This window comes from Panthera uncia, chromosome B1, assembly GCF_023721935.1.
Source record: "Panthera uncia isolate 11264 chromosome B1, Puncia_PCG_1.0, whole genome shotgun sequence".
Classification (NCBI taxonomy): domain Eukaryota; kingdom Metazoa; phylum Chordata; class Mammalia; order Carnivora; family Felidae; genus Panthera; species Panthera uncia.
The window spans coordinates 3,428,943-3,442,956 of NC_064811.1; the positions used below are offsets into that span (position 1 = coordinate 3,428,943).

Here is a 14,014-nt window from a genome sequence, read left to right on the forward strand (position 1 = left end):
GGTTCGCAAGGTTGAGCCCCGTGTTGGGCTTTCTGCTGTCAGCACGGAGCCTGCTTTGGATCCTCTGTCCCCCTCTCTCTGCACCTTCCTGCTCGCTCGCTCTCTTTCTCTCTCTCACTCACACACACACATAAATATTTAAAAAAGGAACTGGATGTTGGGGTTCCCAGACAAGGACCTTGAGTGCCAGCAATCAGAAGAACACTTCAACAAGCAAGCACAGATACTCTGGAAACAACCAAAAATTTAAAAAAGAGCCAAACGGGAACGATAGAAATGAAAAAGAAAATAATCAAAATTTAAAAATCATCGTGTGGATTCGATAACACAGCAGCAGAACATGACAGCGGAAAGCTAGTGGTCCCGTAGATGGAACAGCAGAAGGGACCCGGTCGGCACAACAGAGAGAAAACAGCAGGAAATAAACGAACGGGGCCTCGGAGACCTGCGGGGCAATATCTGTAGCATTGGAGTCCCAGAAAGAGAGAAGACAGTGGGTTTGAAAAAGTACTCAAGGATGTGGCCGAACACTTACCAGATGTGGCAAAAGACATAAACCCACAGGTTCCAGAAACTGCGTGAACCCCAAGTGGGATGAGTCCAAGGTAATTCACTCCAGAACCCATCACAATTGAACTTCTAAAATCTAAAGACAGAGGGTCGAAAATCCCGAAAGCAGCCGAGACAGAAGACAGACTCCCTGTAGGGAAACGCCGGTCTGGAGGCAAGCATTTCTCATCAGAAACCACGGGGGCCGAAAGAAAGTTGCTAGTCCGCGTGAATTCCATATTGGGGGAGCACATCCTTCGGGAATGAACGGGAAATGCAGAAATTCTCAAAGGAAAAGTAAGAAGTTTTCACCAGCAGACGTTCTTTCAAGAATTGTGGGCAGAAGTGGTCCAGGCAGAAAGGAAATGCTAAGAGAAGGTTGGAGCTTCTGAACAGAAAGCCCATCGGAATAGGCAAAAGATGGGGCAAACGTGATTGGCTATTCTTTTCATGAGTGTCTGAAATCCTGTTTGAATCCCGGTGAAGCGAAATTTCTCACGTTATCGGATATGGACGCTCAAGGTAGGTGGAAGAAATAGCTGTGACAGGTGTCACTAAAAAGGAGAACAGGGTGGCCTCTGGGGAGTAGGGTCTCTGCACGAGAAGCAGTAAAAAACAGAGGCTGGCACGTGGCGGTCTGAACAGGGGACATTGTAACAGCCGTCCATGTGACGGCAGTGCCTCCAGGTGACGGCTGGAGGTGAGGGCATTGCTGTTCTTGAGGCCCTAAAGCCGTGCTTCCCGAACCGTAGTGCCCGTCACGACGCCCCGGAGGGCTGGTGAAAACCCAGCTCACGGGACCGCAGCCCTGGATTCTGATGCAGGAGGTCGGGGGCGGGGCCCGAGAACTTGCCTTTCTCACCAGTTCTAGGTAAGCCGATGCCGCTGGTCAGGGACCCCACTTTGAGAACCACTGCCCCGGCATCTTCGGCTGATAAGGGCCTCCTGTGTCTCGGCGGAGGGTCCCTCAGATCCTCGACCGGACAGCCCCACGTCCCCAAGTGTGCCTGGCTCTGTGTGTAAATTAGGAGGGACCCCAGGACTGTGAGTCGGGAGGCCTCATTTGCATCACGGGGCTGGGCGCCCTCGGGCAGCCCCCCCCACCCACCTCCGCGATCTCTGAGCCTCGATTCGCCTTCTGTAGAATGGGAAGCTAGTTGATGACCTGGAGGAGGCTTGAGAGAGGCTGGGAGGAAGAGGGACGGCAAGAGTGGGGCTGGCCCCTCGCCCCTCACCCCACTTCTGTCTCCCCTTCCTCCTGTTTTGTGTGTAAAATCTCGCGTGGCGAGAGGGCGCCTTTGCTCAAGGAAGCTTGAGAACCCTGCCCTCGATGTGGCAAAAGGCCCTTTCCGACCCGCATCCAGGGCCTTCCCACGGGCCACCCGGGAGGAAACAAGTCCCCAAGACCAGTTCCCCAGCTGAGGCATCGCCTACAGGCTTGCCTGTGTCCACGTGCACGCAGAATGTCTCCTTTGTCCTCACAGACTCGGCGAGGACTCCCAGAGACGAGGGCATCTGGATAAGCGTCCTTTGCTCAGAGCAGGGCCGTCCTGGAGTGGGTGGGTGGGCAGTTCCGCGCGGCACCCAGCTCATCCGAGGCCCTGTCCTCCGCCCTTGGGCCAGCGTGCACACGGCCTTGTGGACACAGAGACGTGCTCTGCCCCCCGCCGGGCCCAGCAGCCTGGAGGCTCCCGGGGTACGTTGCTGCCTGGGCTGCTGGGTCCCAGCCCGGTGCTGGGAGCCAGGACCCCCGGGTGGAGCAGACGTGGTCCCTGAGCGTTAAGGGCCCGCAGGGACCGGGGACAAGCCTCCTGAAGGTGCTCCCCCAGAGTGGGGGTGGCCCGGCTCTGCCACCCGTCCTCGCCTTCAGGACGCATCCCACACTCCCCTCTCGGCCAGAAGGACGTCGCAGAGAGCCTCCGCGCTGCCCTCGCCGGGCACGTGCTGCAGGGGCGTAACTGGGAGATCTCAGACCCCGGGGCCCTCGCGGGGCACCCGGGGCCGTGAGCCATGGAGGTGGAGCAGGTGTGGGGGTCCCACGGTCTCAGGCCAGCCCTTTTCTGCTTCAAGAGAAGCTGGACATGAGGCTTTTAATGGGACCCCCCCCCCACAACTGCAAACAGCTTAAGGTCTTTTAAAAAATAAAATAGTTTTCCTGCCACCTTCTGCTGGTGGCAGGCCTCCGTGTGCGGCCTCTGGGACAGGAGGGCACAGCCCTACCCTGCACAGGGGTCCTGACTCTGTCCCCAGCTCGCCGGGTCCACCAGGCGAGGAGCGCGGCCTGGGGGACCGGTGGCACCAAGGCCTGAGGCCATCAGAGAACACAGATGCCCACCGGGACCAGGGCTGGGCCCCAGGGTGTTCCTGGGGTCCTAGGCGGGCTCAGGGACATCACGCCCTTGCTGGCTTCCTCCTCAGTCAGCGCCCTGGAGACAGAGGCCACGACTGGGGGGGGGGGGGGGCGTGACCTTCAGGGGCCTTTCTGGGTGTCACCACCCAGCCCCGCCGGCCGGGGCTGAGCCTTTCCTCCCCTGCCTGGCCGAGCCTGCGTGCATGCGTGACAGAGCTGTGCTGTGTCTGTTTCAGGATCCCCCTATTCCAAATCTGACCCTCTCCCAGGACACGGAAAGAATGGCCTGGACCACCGGGTAGGTACTCGACCCCTCCCTGGCTCGCGGTGCACTAACCGTCACCCGCCGTGAGCCTGAGCGCGGGGCCCACACGGCCAGAAGGAGGGGCCCGGGGACCCCGCTCGCCCACCATCTCTTGCCTGCTGTCCCCAGGGGCCCTGCTGTCCCCCCTGCAGACCAGGGCCAGACCAGAACTGGGACACCCCCCTCCCCTCTGAACCCGGCCCCCGGCTCCCAAGGAGACCTCAGTGTGTGGGGGCAGGGGGAGACAGGGGCCACCCAGAGTATTCAGATCCTCTGAGGCCCCTCCTGGCCCACGTCCTTCTTCTGTGACCCAGAGCCTATTAAGGACCTTAAAGGGTCGGCTGGCTCACGAGCAACGTGAACCGAGGACCTACGTCCGTTCCTGGGGTGTCGTGACCATCAGGACCGTCACCGCTCGTGGTGTCATTAGCATCTGTGACTGTTATCCCCGTTATCGTCCCTAATGGTGCCGCTTCCACCTGTGATCATTATCGGATCCCACACCGTGTCCTTGGCTTCTCTGGCCGCCCCCCAGCTAAAGGCTGGTTTGACCTCCTCGTCCGGTTTTCCCAGTCTTGGGACATGGGAATGTGAGCCCGGGTAGTTTGGCACCTGCCTTGTCCCCACGGGAGGTCTGGGCTCATTTTTGTTGCTGTTCCTGTGGCTTCACTAGTCCCCAGTGAGGACTGGGGTGGGGCAGGTGTGATGGCACCAGAGCCCCCCCCCCCCCCGCCCCCCGGCAATAGCCCCAGGAGACCTGCGGTCGGGCAGCCTCTGTTGTCTGAGGACGTTTGTCTAAAACCGAGGCAAGTCGTTCGGCAAGAGAAGCCGCTCAGAAGTCACCCCCTGTGATACCCCGCAGTGGTCTTGGCAGTAAGTGCATAATGCTGGGGACAGCCTCCCCCGGTCCCCCAGGGCAGACCTCACATCCAGGGTCCCAGACTCTGCCGGGACGATCCAAGAACAGGGATGCCTCGGGCGTTTTCTCCGCCTTCTCTGTCCTTCTCAGGCTCTGCCCCACCTGCTGCTGTGTCTGTCCTGGGCCCAGGCACCTCTGCATGGTTTGACTCTAGCGAACCCCCTCTTGCCACTAACTGCACCCGCGTTCTGGAAGGGGCCGAGTCAGGGCGCACGCATGCGGCATGCTTCCCTGAATTTCCTTCTAAGGATTTCTCCAGCCTTCATCCTCAGTGGACGGCAGGGAGGGCACGGGGTGGGCGGGAGATGTAAACCCTCGGGCTCGGGGTTAGGCGTCCTGAAGGTGGTGGGGAAACCATCCCAGAATGTTCTCCGCACACGTGGAACAGCTCTTGTGTGGCTCGGGGGCCTACGAGGGCGGTGGTCACAGGCTAGGCCATGCCAAGGTGCCCCACCCCCCAAGCCAAGTCCTGGGACTTGCCCTCGTTAAGAGAGGAATTCTCTGCACTCTGGTCTTGCTTCATTGGTGCCTGGGCCGTGCATCCTCTGGGGAGATGCCCTCCTTGGTACATGCTGGAATGACCCGGATTGATGCCCCAGCACCTGCAGAGAAGGCTGTGGCGTCACACGCCCACCCCACCCCCCAAAAGAGCTGGGAACGGCTGATCCAGACACCCCAGCATGGATGCAATGTTCGTTCCCTCTCCTAGAGCTAGTGAGAGCAGGGGCTCCAAAGCACAGGTGCACTCAGACCAAAAACCCATGACCGCCAACCACAAGGGAGCAGAGGAGAAAAGTATGGAAGAAATTACGTACCAGGATTATACAAGAAACAGAAGAGCCTGGTATGAGCAAAACTGCTGAAGCTTAGCTCTGAGCTTCCTAGCGGCCAGGGCAAAGAGGCAAACGGGACTGGCTGTGTAGTTCTCATCTGGCGGGAAGAAGGAACTCAAGTTCATCGGGGGAGACGGAGGTTTCTAGTTCTTGCTCTGAGAGGGATTTGTCACAAGGGGTCACCACCCCGTGTCCCAAGGCTCATTAAAATACCCTGATAACCAGCCTGCCACAAAGCCTACCTGTGGTAGCTGGTCACCTCCGTGGAAGGACCAGGGCAGTGGCCACTGGTGGCCATTCCTGTGGCTGGCAGCGTGGCTCCCACTGTGCCGCCTGGTCTGCTATTAGGAGAACGACTGCCGGCCACCTGATGGCAACGAGGAGCATAACTGAATTCTCCGACTAGAAGGCAGAGGCTGTCACGTTGTAGTAACAGCAGGCAGAGGGGACGCTAGTTTGTGAGGACACCGGGTGTCGGGCAGGTATTGCCTTCGTACGTGAAAATGCCCCGTGCCACCCGGCAGTGCCGGAGACCCGGATAGAATACAGGGCGGCAGGCGATTGGAACATGGCTTTTGAGATCAGACGTGTGGATCCGTCGAACCAAAAAGGCACGGGAAGCGAACGGCACAAGCAAACAGTGCGGACGGCAAGCAGCCTAGGGGGTCTATGGGGGAAAGCGTGTCTTTCGAATCAGGCTTCCACGTGTCCATCAAGCGTGTGCCAAAACGTCTGTGTACAAGGAAAACCTCGGCGAAGAAGTCTCAGGTTTTCCAGCCGTGACCCTGGAAAGCACACGTACCGCGGTCAGCCCTCGGTTGGCCCCCAGCTCTGCCACCGGCTCCGGGCGCGTTTTCGGGCCACCCGCTCGTATTTCCTGAGGCTCTCCTTCCTGGTCTTTGAAAACACCACCCTTGCCTCTCAAGGGCGTCGTGAGGACCCGCGACCGTTCAAGCAGGTGGCGTCTTCTCCTCCGTGCGCGCCACGGCACGGTTCCCACACGGGGAGTCGTCATCAAGGCAGAAGCCCCCTGCCCTTTCTTGCTCCCACACGGGTGGCTGTTGACACGTTCCGACAGGAGCCTCAGCCGGAAAATAACGGTGACCGGCCACCGTTCCTTTCCTACTGCTAACAGTTGCGGTCTGATGTTTGAGAAGTGAAAGACGTGGGTTGAAACGGTCGCAGTTCTGTGGATTCGCTGTAGGACCTCGGGCTCGTTGCTTGACCTCTCTGAGCCTCGTCCATAACGTGACATGATGGTACCCGTCTCCCGGGTTGGCGGCAAAGATTGTGGGATGTATCTGGAGGGCGGCTGGCGCACGGAGACTCCAGCCAGTGGGAGGGGTTACTAACTGGTTGCCTTTAAATTCCCTGGGGCCTCTGTTGAGACCCGTAGGGGGATCAGCCAGGGACGTGCCTATTGGCATCGCGTTCCCGGGGCTCCCCTGGCCACCCCATCTCTGGAGGAGTAACCACGAGACTCCCTCGCACCAGGGAGGTCTTGAAGATCTCAGACGCTTGGAGGACCACGGGGAGACCGCTCTTCCCCTGCTGTGGACTGATCCGCGGCCCCCGGCCCTCCACCCCTCTCTCCTGGGAGTCTCTGTCTGGTCTCAGAGCCTGGCAGACCACAGGGCGCTTTTGCTGCTAAGAAAGGGGGCTCTAACTGCCCAGGTCGGCGGCGGGGGCCTGTGATGCAGGGCAGTGGGCACTAGGGGGAGGCATTTCTCTTCCGCACCACAGGCCAGCCGGGCGAAGGCAACGGACGCAGGTTTGCCTTGCGTTATGCGGGAAGAGGTTCCCCAGCCAGACAGGCGCCCCCTGGGGGTGCTTCCTGGTGTCCTGAGAAAACGTCTCAGGAAAAACCCCCAAGGAGAACTATTCTGTGATGGTCGTAAAAGGGAGTGGAGGCGAACGCACCTGGCTCAGGGTCGTGAGGCCAGTGAGGCACCTGCCCAAAGGCTCGGTCATCAAAGTAAATAATGGTCCAATGCGATGCCTTCTTTTTTTTTTTAAATAGTGATTGATCACAGATGTTATTTATTTGTTTGTTTGTTTATTGAGAGAGCGCCTGCAGGGGAGGGGCAGAGAGAGAGAGAATCCCAAGCAGGCTCCGGTCTGTTAGCGCTAGGGCCTGACACGGGGCTCGAACCCGCGAACCACTCCCGTCACGACCCGAGCTGAGATCAAGAGGCAGAGGCTCGACCGAGCGAGCCATCCAGGCGCCCCTGCCTGATGCAGTGCCTTTTAAAATCCAAATGAATTCGTGGTGAACAAAACGCCAACCGTTTCCACGGAGACTGGCCCCAGGCCCCCACTCGTGCCCGCCTGACTCACCACCCCTGTTTCCCCTGTTGGGCTGCAGGACCGTGGGCTGGGGGCTCTCCGGGCTGGTCTCTGCCCCCACACTCCCCGGGACTGCGCCTGCCCCTCGACCGCCGCTTGCCCGCGGCAGGAAGCGGCACCAAAGGCGCTCTCCCCGTGGCGCAGTCCGGGGCGAAGCGGTCACCTTGAAGGTCAACCCCTGCACCCAATTCCGGAAGCGCCGGCCGCGAGCGCCCAGCCCGTGTCAGACCCCGTGTAGGCGCTGGGCCTGAGGAAGCGGTGTCCTTCGAGCGGCTCAGCCCGACTGGCGGGGCTCACACCAGGCGCAGGAGGCGGGGGTAGAGATTCAGGGGCTCGGCACCCGCTTTGCGGGCCCGGGCCCTCCTCAGCCGTTGCAGGATGAGTTTTTCAGGTGGGCTTTACGTGGTCGTGATGCACCGAAATGCCAGCTTGCCGATGAATGCCGCGAAGCAGGGAGGGCGGCCCGTGTTTTCCGAATGTCACCACCTGAGTGCCCCACGCAGGGCTCCGTCCAGGGGCTGTGCCGGCCCGGCACGCGGGAGCGCTGGGGCCCTCGGGGTCCGGTCTCCGCGCTGTGCGGGGCCCAGAGAGCAGGTGCGCGGGCACGGCTTGAAGGGCGGCAGGAGAGCCGGGCCAGGCAGGGTCCGCGCAGGCCTGGAAGGGGCGGGAGGACCTTCTGGAGCCGTGGCACCGGGGGCTCCTGGCTGCCCGCCCTCCTCCCACCTGGGCCAGCACCACCAAGGCGCGGCCACCCGCCCCTACAACCTGCCTCCTGCCGCCCTCTCTCTTTCTCTTCCAGAACGCCAATCTGGCCCCTTGTGGAGCAGACCCGGATGCCAGCTGGGGCACGCGAGGTACAAGACGCGGGGACCCCCGTGGGTCCCTGGCTGGGGCAGGGGTCACTTACACGGTTCCATGAGTGTCATCCTGACCCGGGCCCCTCCAGGGCCAGCTGGCAAAAGGCTCTGAGCATCGTGCGGTGGGCGGATCAGGGAGGGCGCGTGTCCACGCAAGGAGCACTTTACCTCCATTCTCAGGTTACCGAAGGTGCTCCCCTGGCTCGTAGTGCTCCCGCTCCTACTTGAGGGGCTCCCCTCGCTCCTGGTGCTCCCTCTCCTGCTCCCCTGGTTCTCTTCTCTCCCACCTCAGATGCCCCGCTCCCCTACCTCAGGCCCTCCCTTCTCTGCATCCTTGAGAACAGCCGACCCTGTCCTGATATGTTTGTCGCTCTGGTCCCTTGGGGAGAGAGATCTGTGTTGGACTAACCCTCCTGTACCAGCACCGAGGACAAGCCAAACACCCACTGGCAAATTTCGTGGCAGTAAGGGAGGAAGTCACAGCAAAAAGCCTCTGGGGTCTGAGCCGGATGGATTCGGGTCACCTCCTGCCTCCCACCCTTGCTGGCTGTGTGGCCTCCTGGCATTCAAACCTGGGAGGCTGCTGTTCCTGGAGTGACCCTGTTCATATGGCAGGTGCCTGACCGGGGGCTCTGCTAAGTTGGAGCCCATCCCGCGCAGGGCCATGCCGCTCACCCCTGTCACCCCAAGAAAGACAGGGAGCATGCCCTCAGGGGCGGGTTCACAACAGACAGAGGAGCGATGGGGTGTCACAGCCGGCCCCCCTCCACGTGGCTCTCCAAGCTCCCGGGCTCAGAGCTGGCACGTCAGGATGTCGCATGGCATGCCGGGAAATTTGGGGACCGACCCCTGTCACCCAGGCCCTTGTCGGGGCCTCCCTCCCAAGACCAGCTTGTGGCCCAGGTCTGCTTTCTGTGGGTTCTGCATGGTCCCCGAGGCCCTCCCATCCATACGAGTTTGTTCTTTGACATGACGATTTTAGTCTGGTGGAAAAGCCTTTAAAAAAGCGTACGGAACTCAGTAGTCTAACAGGAGGACCTAGGGGGTAGGAAGGTAAGCAGTGCCCCCAAGACATCTACCCCGGAATGCCCGCTCCACAGGTGGGTGAATCGAGGCAGGCAGCTTTCTCAGGGTGGCCCGGACCGCCAGGCAGACAGAACCACGTCCGAGGAACACAGCACTGCGTCCGGCTCCCAGTCTGGCCTCCAGCCTCCTGACCATGCCTCCTGCTCTCGGTTTCCCTCTGGAGAATCTGCTCCCTGGGGGACTAGAGCCCCGAGTGCAGGCCGCCGGGGGTGGGAGGCGGGCATGCGCAGCCGACTGCAGGGGGCGGGGAGGGGGGTCCCCAGGATGGGAGGCTGCTCCCACCTTTGGGATGAGTTCCCACGCTTCCTAAACCACCACCTGTGGTCTCTGCTCCTTCTCTTACAGAATACAAGGTAAGAGGGGCCGCCCGCTGCCACACCGACCGCTTCGTGCCAGGCCGCACCTGCCCAGGTTAAAAGTTCCTTTTGTTGTGCTTTCCTATGAAATGTGTATGTCAGATGCAGACACAAGTATGTATCTTCGCGTTGGCCTTCGGCTCGGCTCTTCGGTCCCGGCTCGCGCCCGCTTCCTGGGGTGAACCTGTGGTTTCTTCTCCCGACAGATCTACCCTTATGACGCCCTCATTGTCACAAACCGAATTCGCGTGAAACTGCCCAGAGATGTGGACCGCACGAGACTGGAGGTAGGAGGGCGTCTCCGGCCGGGACGTTCGTTCCGGCTGGGTGATCTTGGGCTCCTCCCGTCCCAAGGATCTTGGGCTCCTCCCTTGGGCTCACTCCTGTCCCTGCTGTCAACACTCGGCCCCCGCCCGCGCGTTCCTGCCACGGCCTCAGGGCCAGGGCCCCTCGTTGTCTGAAAGGCTGGACGGCGGGCGCGTGCCCCCGAAGAGATGGCTTTGCAGAGGGCTCTGCTGTTTCTAGGGGCGCTGAGTCAGTAGTGTCCGTCTTTTCCCCAAGCACTGGTGTTGAGAAGGCTGTCGTAATCCACGGCCTCTCGTTTGACCACGTCCACACCGATCTAGAACAAAAAGCCGGTCTGTGGGGAGCAGGTGTAGGTTTAAAAAAGCAACGGGATGTCAGCACGGAGTAGGTGTTTAGATAATCTTTGCTGAGCCCTTGCTATGAGCCGTGGTCCCTAGCGGCTTAATCCCCACGATTGTCCTACAAAGTAATTAACGTCCATCCAGTGAATTTCACCTCCTGAGCCCTGTCACAGATGTTTTGTGGCCTGTTAATGTCCGTTTTGCTGGGAGTGCGGGGTCTGGAGGCTCCTGAAGGCCCAGGGCCCCCTGCCCCATCGGTGACCCAGAGCTGGGCACAGAGTAGGTCCCGGAAGCGTCTCAGGCATAGTGTATGTGCAGACCCGCCAGACGGCCCATCTGGGAGGGAGTAGTAGGGACCCGGACGCAGCCGGGGGGGCACCCAGTGACACCCGCGGGCTCAGCCAGGCTGCCAGGAGAAGGCCAGGTGGCCACCCAAGATGGGACGGACGGAGGCCGGGCGGGGAGAGCTGGGTGGGGAGTGAGGACACGTCCACTCCTCAGCAGGAAACACTGAGCTGGCCCTTGAAGGAGGGACGAGATTCTCACCTGCAAAGAGGGGAGAACATAGGTCTGGGCCCGGGAACCCCAAGTAAAGGCTTCAAGGGGGGATCTACAGGATGTGCCCTGGGTAAGAAGGGAGCCCTCTCGGTGAGACTGATGAGGCACAGACCTCCATGCACAGCCTTGACGATGAAGACACTGCTGTCCTCCGCCTGGGTCCCTGGGCTCCTTGCCCGGGGCCCAGGGAACGGCATCGCTTGCAGGGGGGAATAGTGGTGGCGGTGAGGGCTACGCGGATGCGGTGTGGCTGCAGCCCTGCAGGGAGGCACATCGTGCCGACGCTTTCTGTTACGAGTGACGAGAGCCTGCCCACGTGACTCAGGCAGAAAGGGGGTTACCAGCTCATAGGATTGATGGGTCCCTTCCGGGTGGCTCAGTCATATCTCGGGCCCAGCGTCTCTCCTGCAGTCTCTTGGCCGTATTTCCTGTGTCCTGGCCGCTAGACCGACTTTGACCTCACCTCTCCCAGGCTCAGAGTCTGTAGAGAAGAGGTCAGTGTGCTCCGTCCCCCCTCTCCTTCCTTCTCTCTCTCCCTCTCTCTCCAAAGTCCTAGCCTCATCTCCGCCTCTGGGCGGGTGATCTGACCACCCTGAATCGACCAGCTTGTCTGGGGGACTGTGATGTCCCCTCTGGCCAGGCTTGGCCGCCGGCCCTGGAGCAGGGGGACAGCTCCGAGCTCTGGGACTTGGTACTTCAGCTTAGGGCCAGACGCCTGCAGAGAGGCGGGGAGCTGAGGCCGGGGAGGAGGGGACAGCGCGGCCCGGCGAGCCCACGGACGCCGCAGTCGGGCAGCGCGGCGAACCCACCAAATCCTGCCGTCATCCAGGACACCGGGGCATCGTGCCGGGCAAAGGACCACAAAGCCAAATGACACACGAGCTCCTCTCTCAGGAGACTGTCCATCTATCAGGACATTTGGACCTTACCCCACAGCAAAGCAAAGATGTGTAGAAAGTTCTGACCTGTGGGGATAAGCTCAGGTGGCCCATGGGGTCAGGGGCGGCCAGCTGGGAGCTGGTGTGTGAGTCCAGGGGAGGGGAGCCGCGGAGCCCCCAGTCCCCGGTGCGGCTCCCGGGATGTGGGGGCCCTCGGAGAGCACAGGCAAAAGCTGCAAATGCGGGAGGGCCATCTCACGCCGTGGGGGTGCCTGCTGTGGGGAAGACAGGGTCCTGGGCAGCCTCCGCAAGGGGCTCACGTTTAACAATCCCCACTTTCTCTGCAGGGGACACGCTCTCTGGCTCCTGCTGAGTGGAGTCCTTGTTAATTGTGCGGTCACGTCCCCAGCCTGGAGGGTTCCTGTTTGCTGCCTGTCTTTGCTCCTTAAAGGGCCAAGCCCTGTGGGCTGGTTGCCCTCAGCACAGAGCGGAGCTCAGAACAGGATGCCTGGGGCTCCTGGCTCAGCAGCGTTAGGACTAGCTGCTTCCCTCTTGGGACTGGGGTGCACTGTAAATGATGCCCACCTCCCTTTGCTTTTTATTAAACATGGCACGAAAGGGGCAAAATAGCGGTTGATAGCTACAAATGTTTCCTTTTAACAAACTCTGAGGACTGGTGTTGAGTTTAATCATCCAGTCTCCAAGAACACATCCAAGGGTGCATCTCTGTAATCATTCTCTTCCCCGTCTGAGCCCAGCCAGGAGGCAAACTGGGACTGTTACCACAAGTGGGGCTCGTCCCACATTCTTCGGGGCTCGGAGCTGGGAGGTGAGTGGGAGTGGAGTAGGAGGGGCCACATCCCAGCAGGACACGGGGGACCCTGATGTTTTTATGTCGGGGGAGGGAGCTGTATTTTTTTTCTTTTTTTTTTTTTTAATGTTTATTTTATTTTAGAGGGAGAGACAGACAGAATGAGCAGGGGAGGGGCAGAGAGAGACACACACAGAATCCAAAGCAGGCTCCAGGCTCCGAGCTGTCAGCACAGAGCCCGACGCGGGCTCAAACCCAAAAACCGCGAGATCAGGACCTGAGCCGAAGTCGGACACTTAACCCACTGAGCCACCCAGGCGCCCCGAGCTTTTTTTTTTTTTTTAACTTAAGAACAATTTCTAACTCTTGTAGAACTTCAGAAAAATACAAAGAAGAATGCAGACATCACACGGAAATCCCCCTACGAGTCATAACTCCCATTAACTCCGTGGTGGACATGTTTCCGGAAATCTCTTTTTGCGTAAACCCCCGAGACGGCCGAGTCCTGTTTGTGATGAGTAGGTACACGCTGTCGACGCAGTGTGAGGTCAGCTTTTTTCTTTTCAATTTGATGTGAACGTTTTCTCTGCCAGTGGACGTAGATCTGCTCGTCCTTTTAAACGGCTGGATGATGGTCCCACATCCACACATGGGAGGGTCCGAAGGGCCAGGCTTCTGCTCACGCCCCACGAGCCGTGGCTCGGTCACGTGGCCAAGCGCCACGCAAGGCAGGCTGGGCATGCTGGGTGCCCAGCGAGAGGAGAGGGTGAATCTGGTGGACAGCTGGCGAGCCCGGCACATCTCTGTAGGGTCCGTCTCTGAAAGGCGGACTGTTCCGCCGGCTTCTCGCCCCCTCCCGCCAGAGCGCTCAGCTGACTCTCTCTCTCACGCGTTCGGTGAGTATGTGGCACCGAGCTGGGTCCTGGGATGTGTGTGACGCGCAAAACCCGGCCTGAGCTCTGCCCTCCCAGAGTCAGTCTGACCGGGGAGACGGAATCAATCAACCGATAACCCAAATGAGTATATGTAATTATACGCCAAGATAAGGGGTTTAACGGGAAGGAATGTGGGCCTGTGAGCCTTTGGAAATCGGTAGAAGTTAATCGGATGTAGTAAGTGTTGTGTGTGTAGAGGTGTGTGCGTGTCTGTAAGGTGAGGGAGGCACATAGGAAGAGAATTCCAGGAAGCGCAGACTGTGTGTGCAAAGGCCCTGGGGTAGGAGGAAGCAGGGTTTTTTGAGCAAGAACTTTAAGGAGACTCAGGTGGCTGTAGTTGAGCAGGGTGAAGGTAAGGGTGGGGCCAGGCCGTTCAGGGCCCTGGGCCATGGGAAGCAGTTTGGATTTTAGTTTTAAGAGCAACGGCTTTTAGGTGGGGGAACCACCTGATTAGGTTTGTCACTGAAAGCATCAGCGGGGCTGCTCTGTGAGGCCTGGGTTGGCTGTGGGGATGCAGGGAGACCGTTTGGGAGACGATTGCGTCCTCCAAGCAAGACATGCTGGCATATTGGTTAGGGTGGTGGC

At 59.9% G+C, this 14,014-nt stretch overlaps 1 protein-coding gene across 1 annotated transcript in view; it reads left to right on the forward strand.

Annotated features, from left to right (window-relative positions):
- Window positions 1-14,014, forward strand: part of ABLIM2 (actin binding LIM protein family member 2) — a 138,836-nt gene that overhangs the window by 116,085 nt on the left and 8,737 nt on the right. Inside the window, exons 19-22 of the mRNA XM_049632621.1 lie at window positions 3,136-3,197; window positions 8,101-8,155; window positions 9,590-9,597; window positions 9,807-9,887. Of these exons, the coding sequence (XP_049488578.1) occupies window positions 3,136-3,197; window positions 8,101-8,155; window positions 9,590-9,597; window positions 9,807-9,887 (206 nt within the window). The remainder of the gene's footprint in view (window positions 1-3,135; window positions 3,198-8,100; window positions 8,156-9,589; window positions 9,598-9,806; window positions 9,888-14,014) is intronic.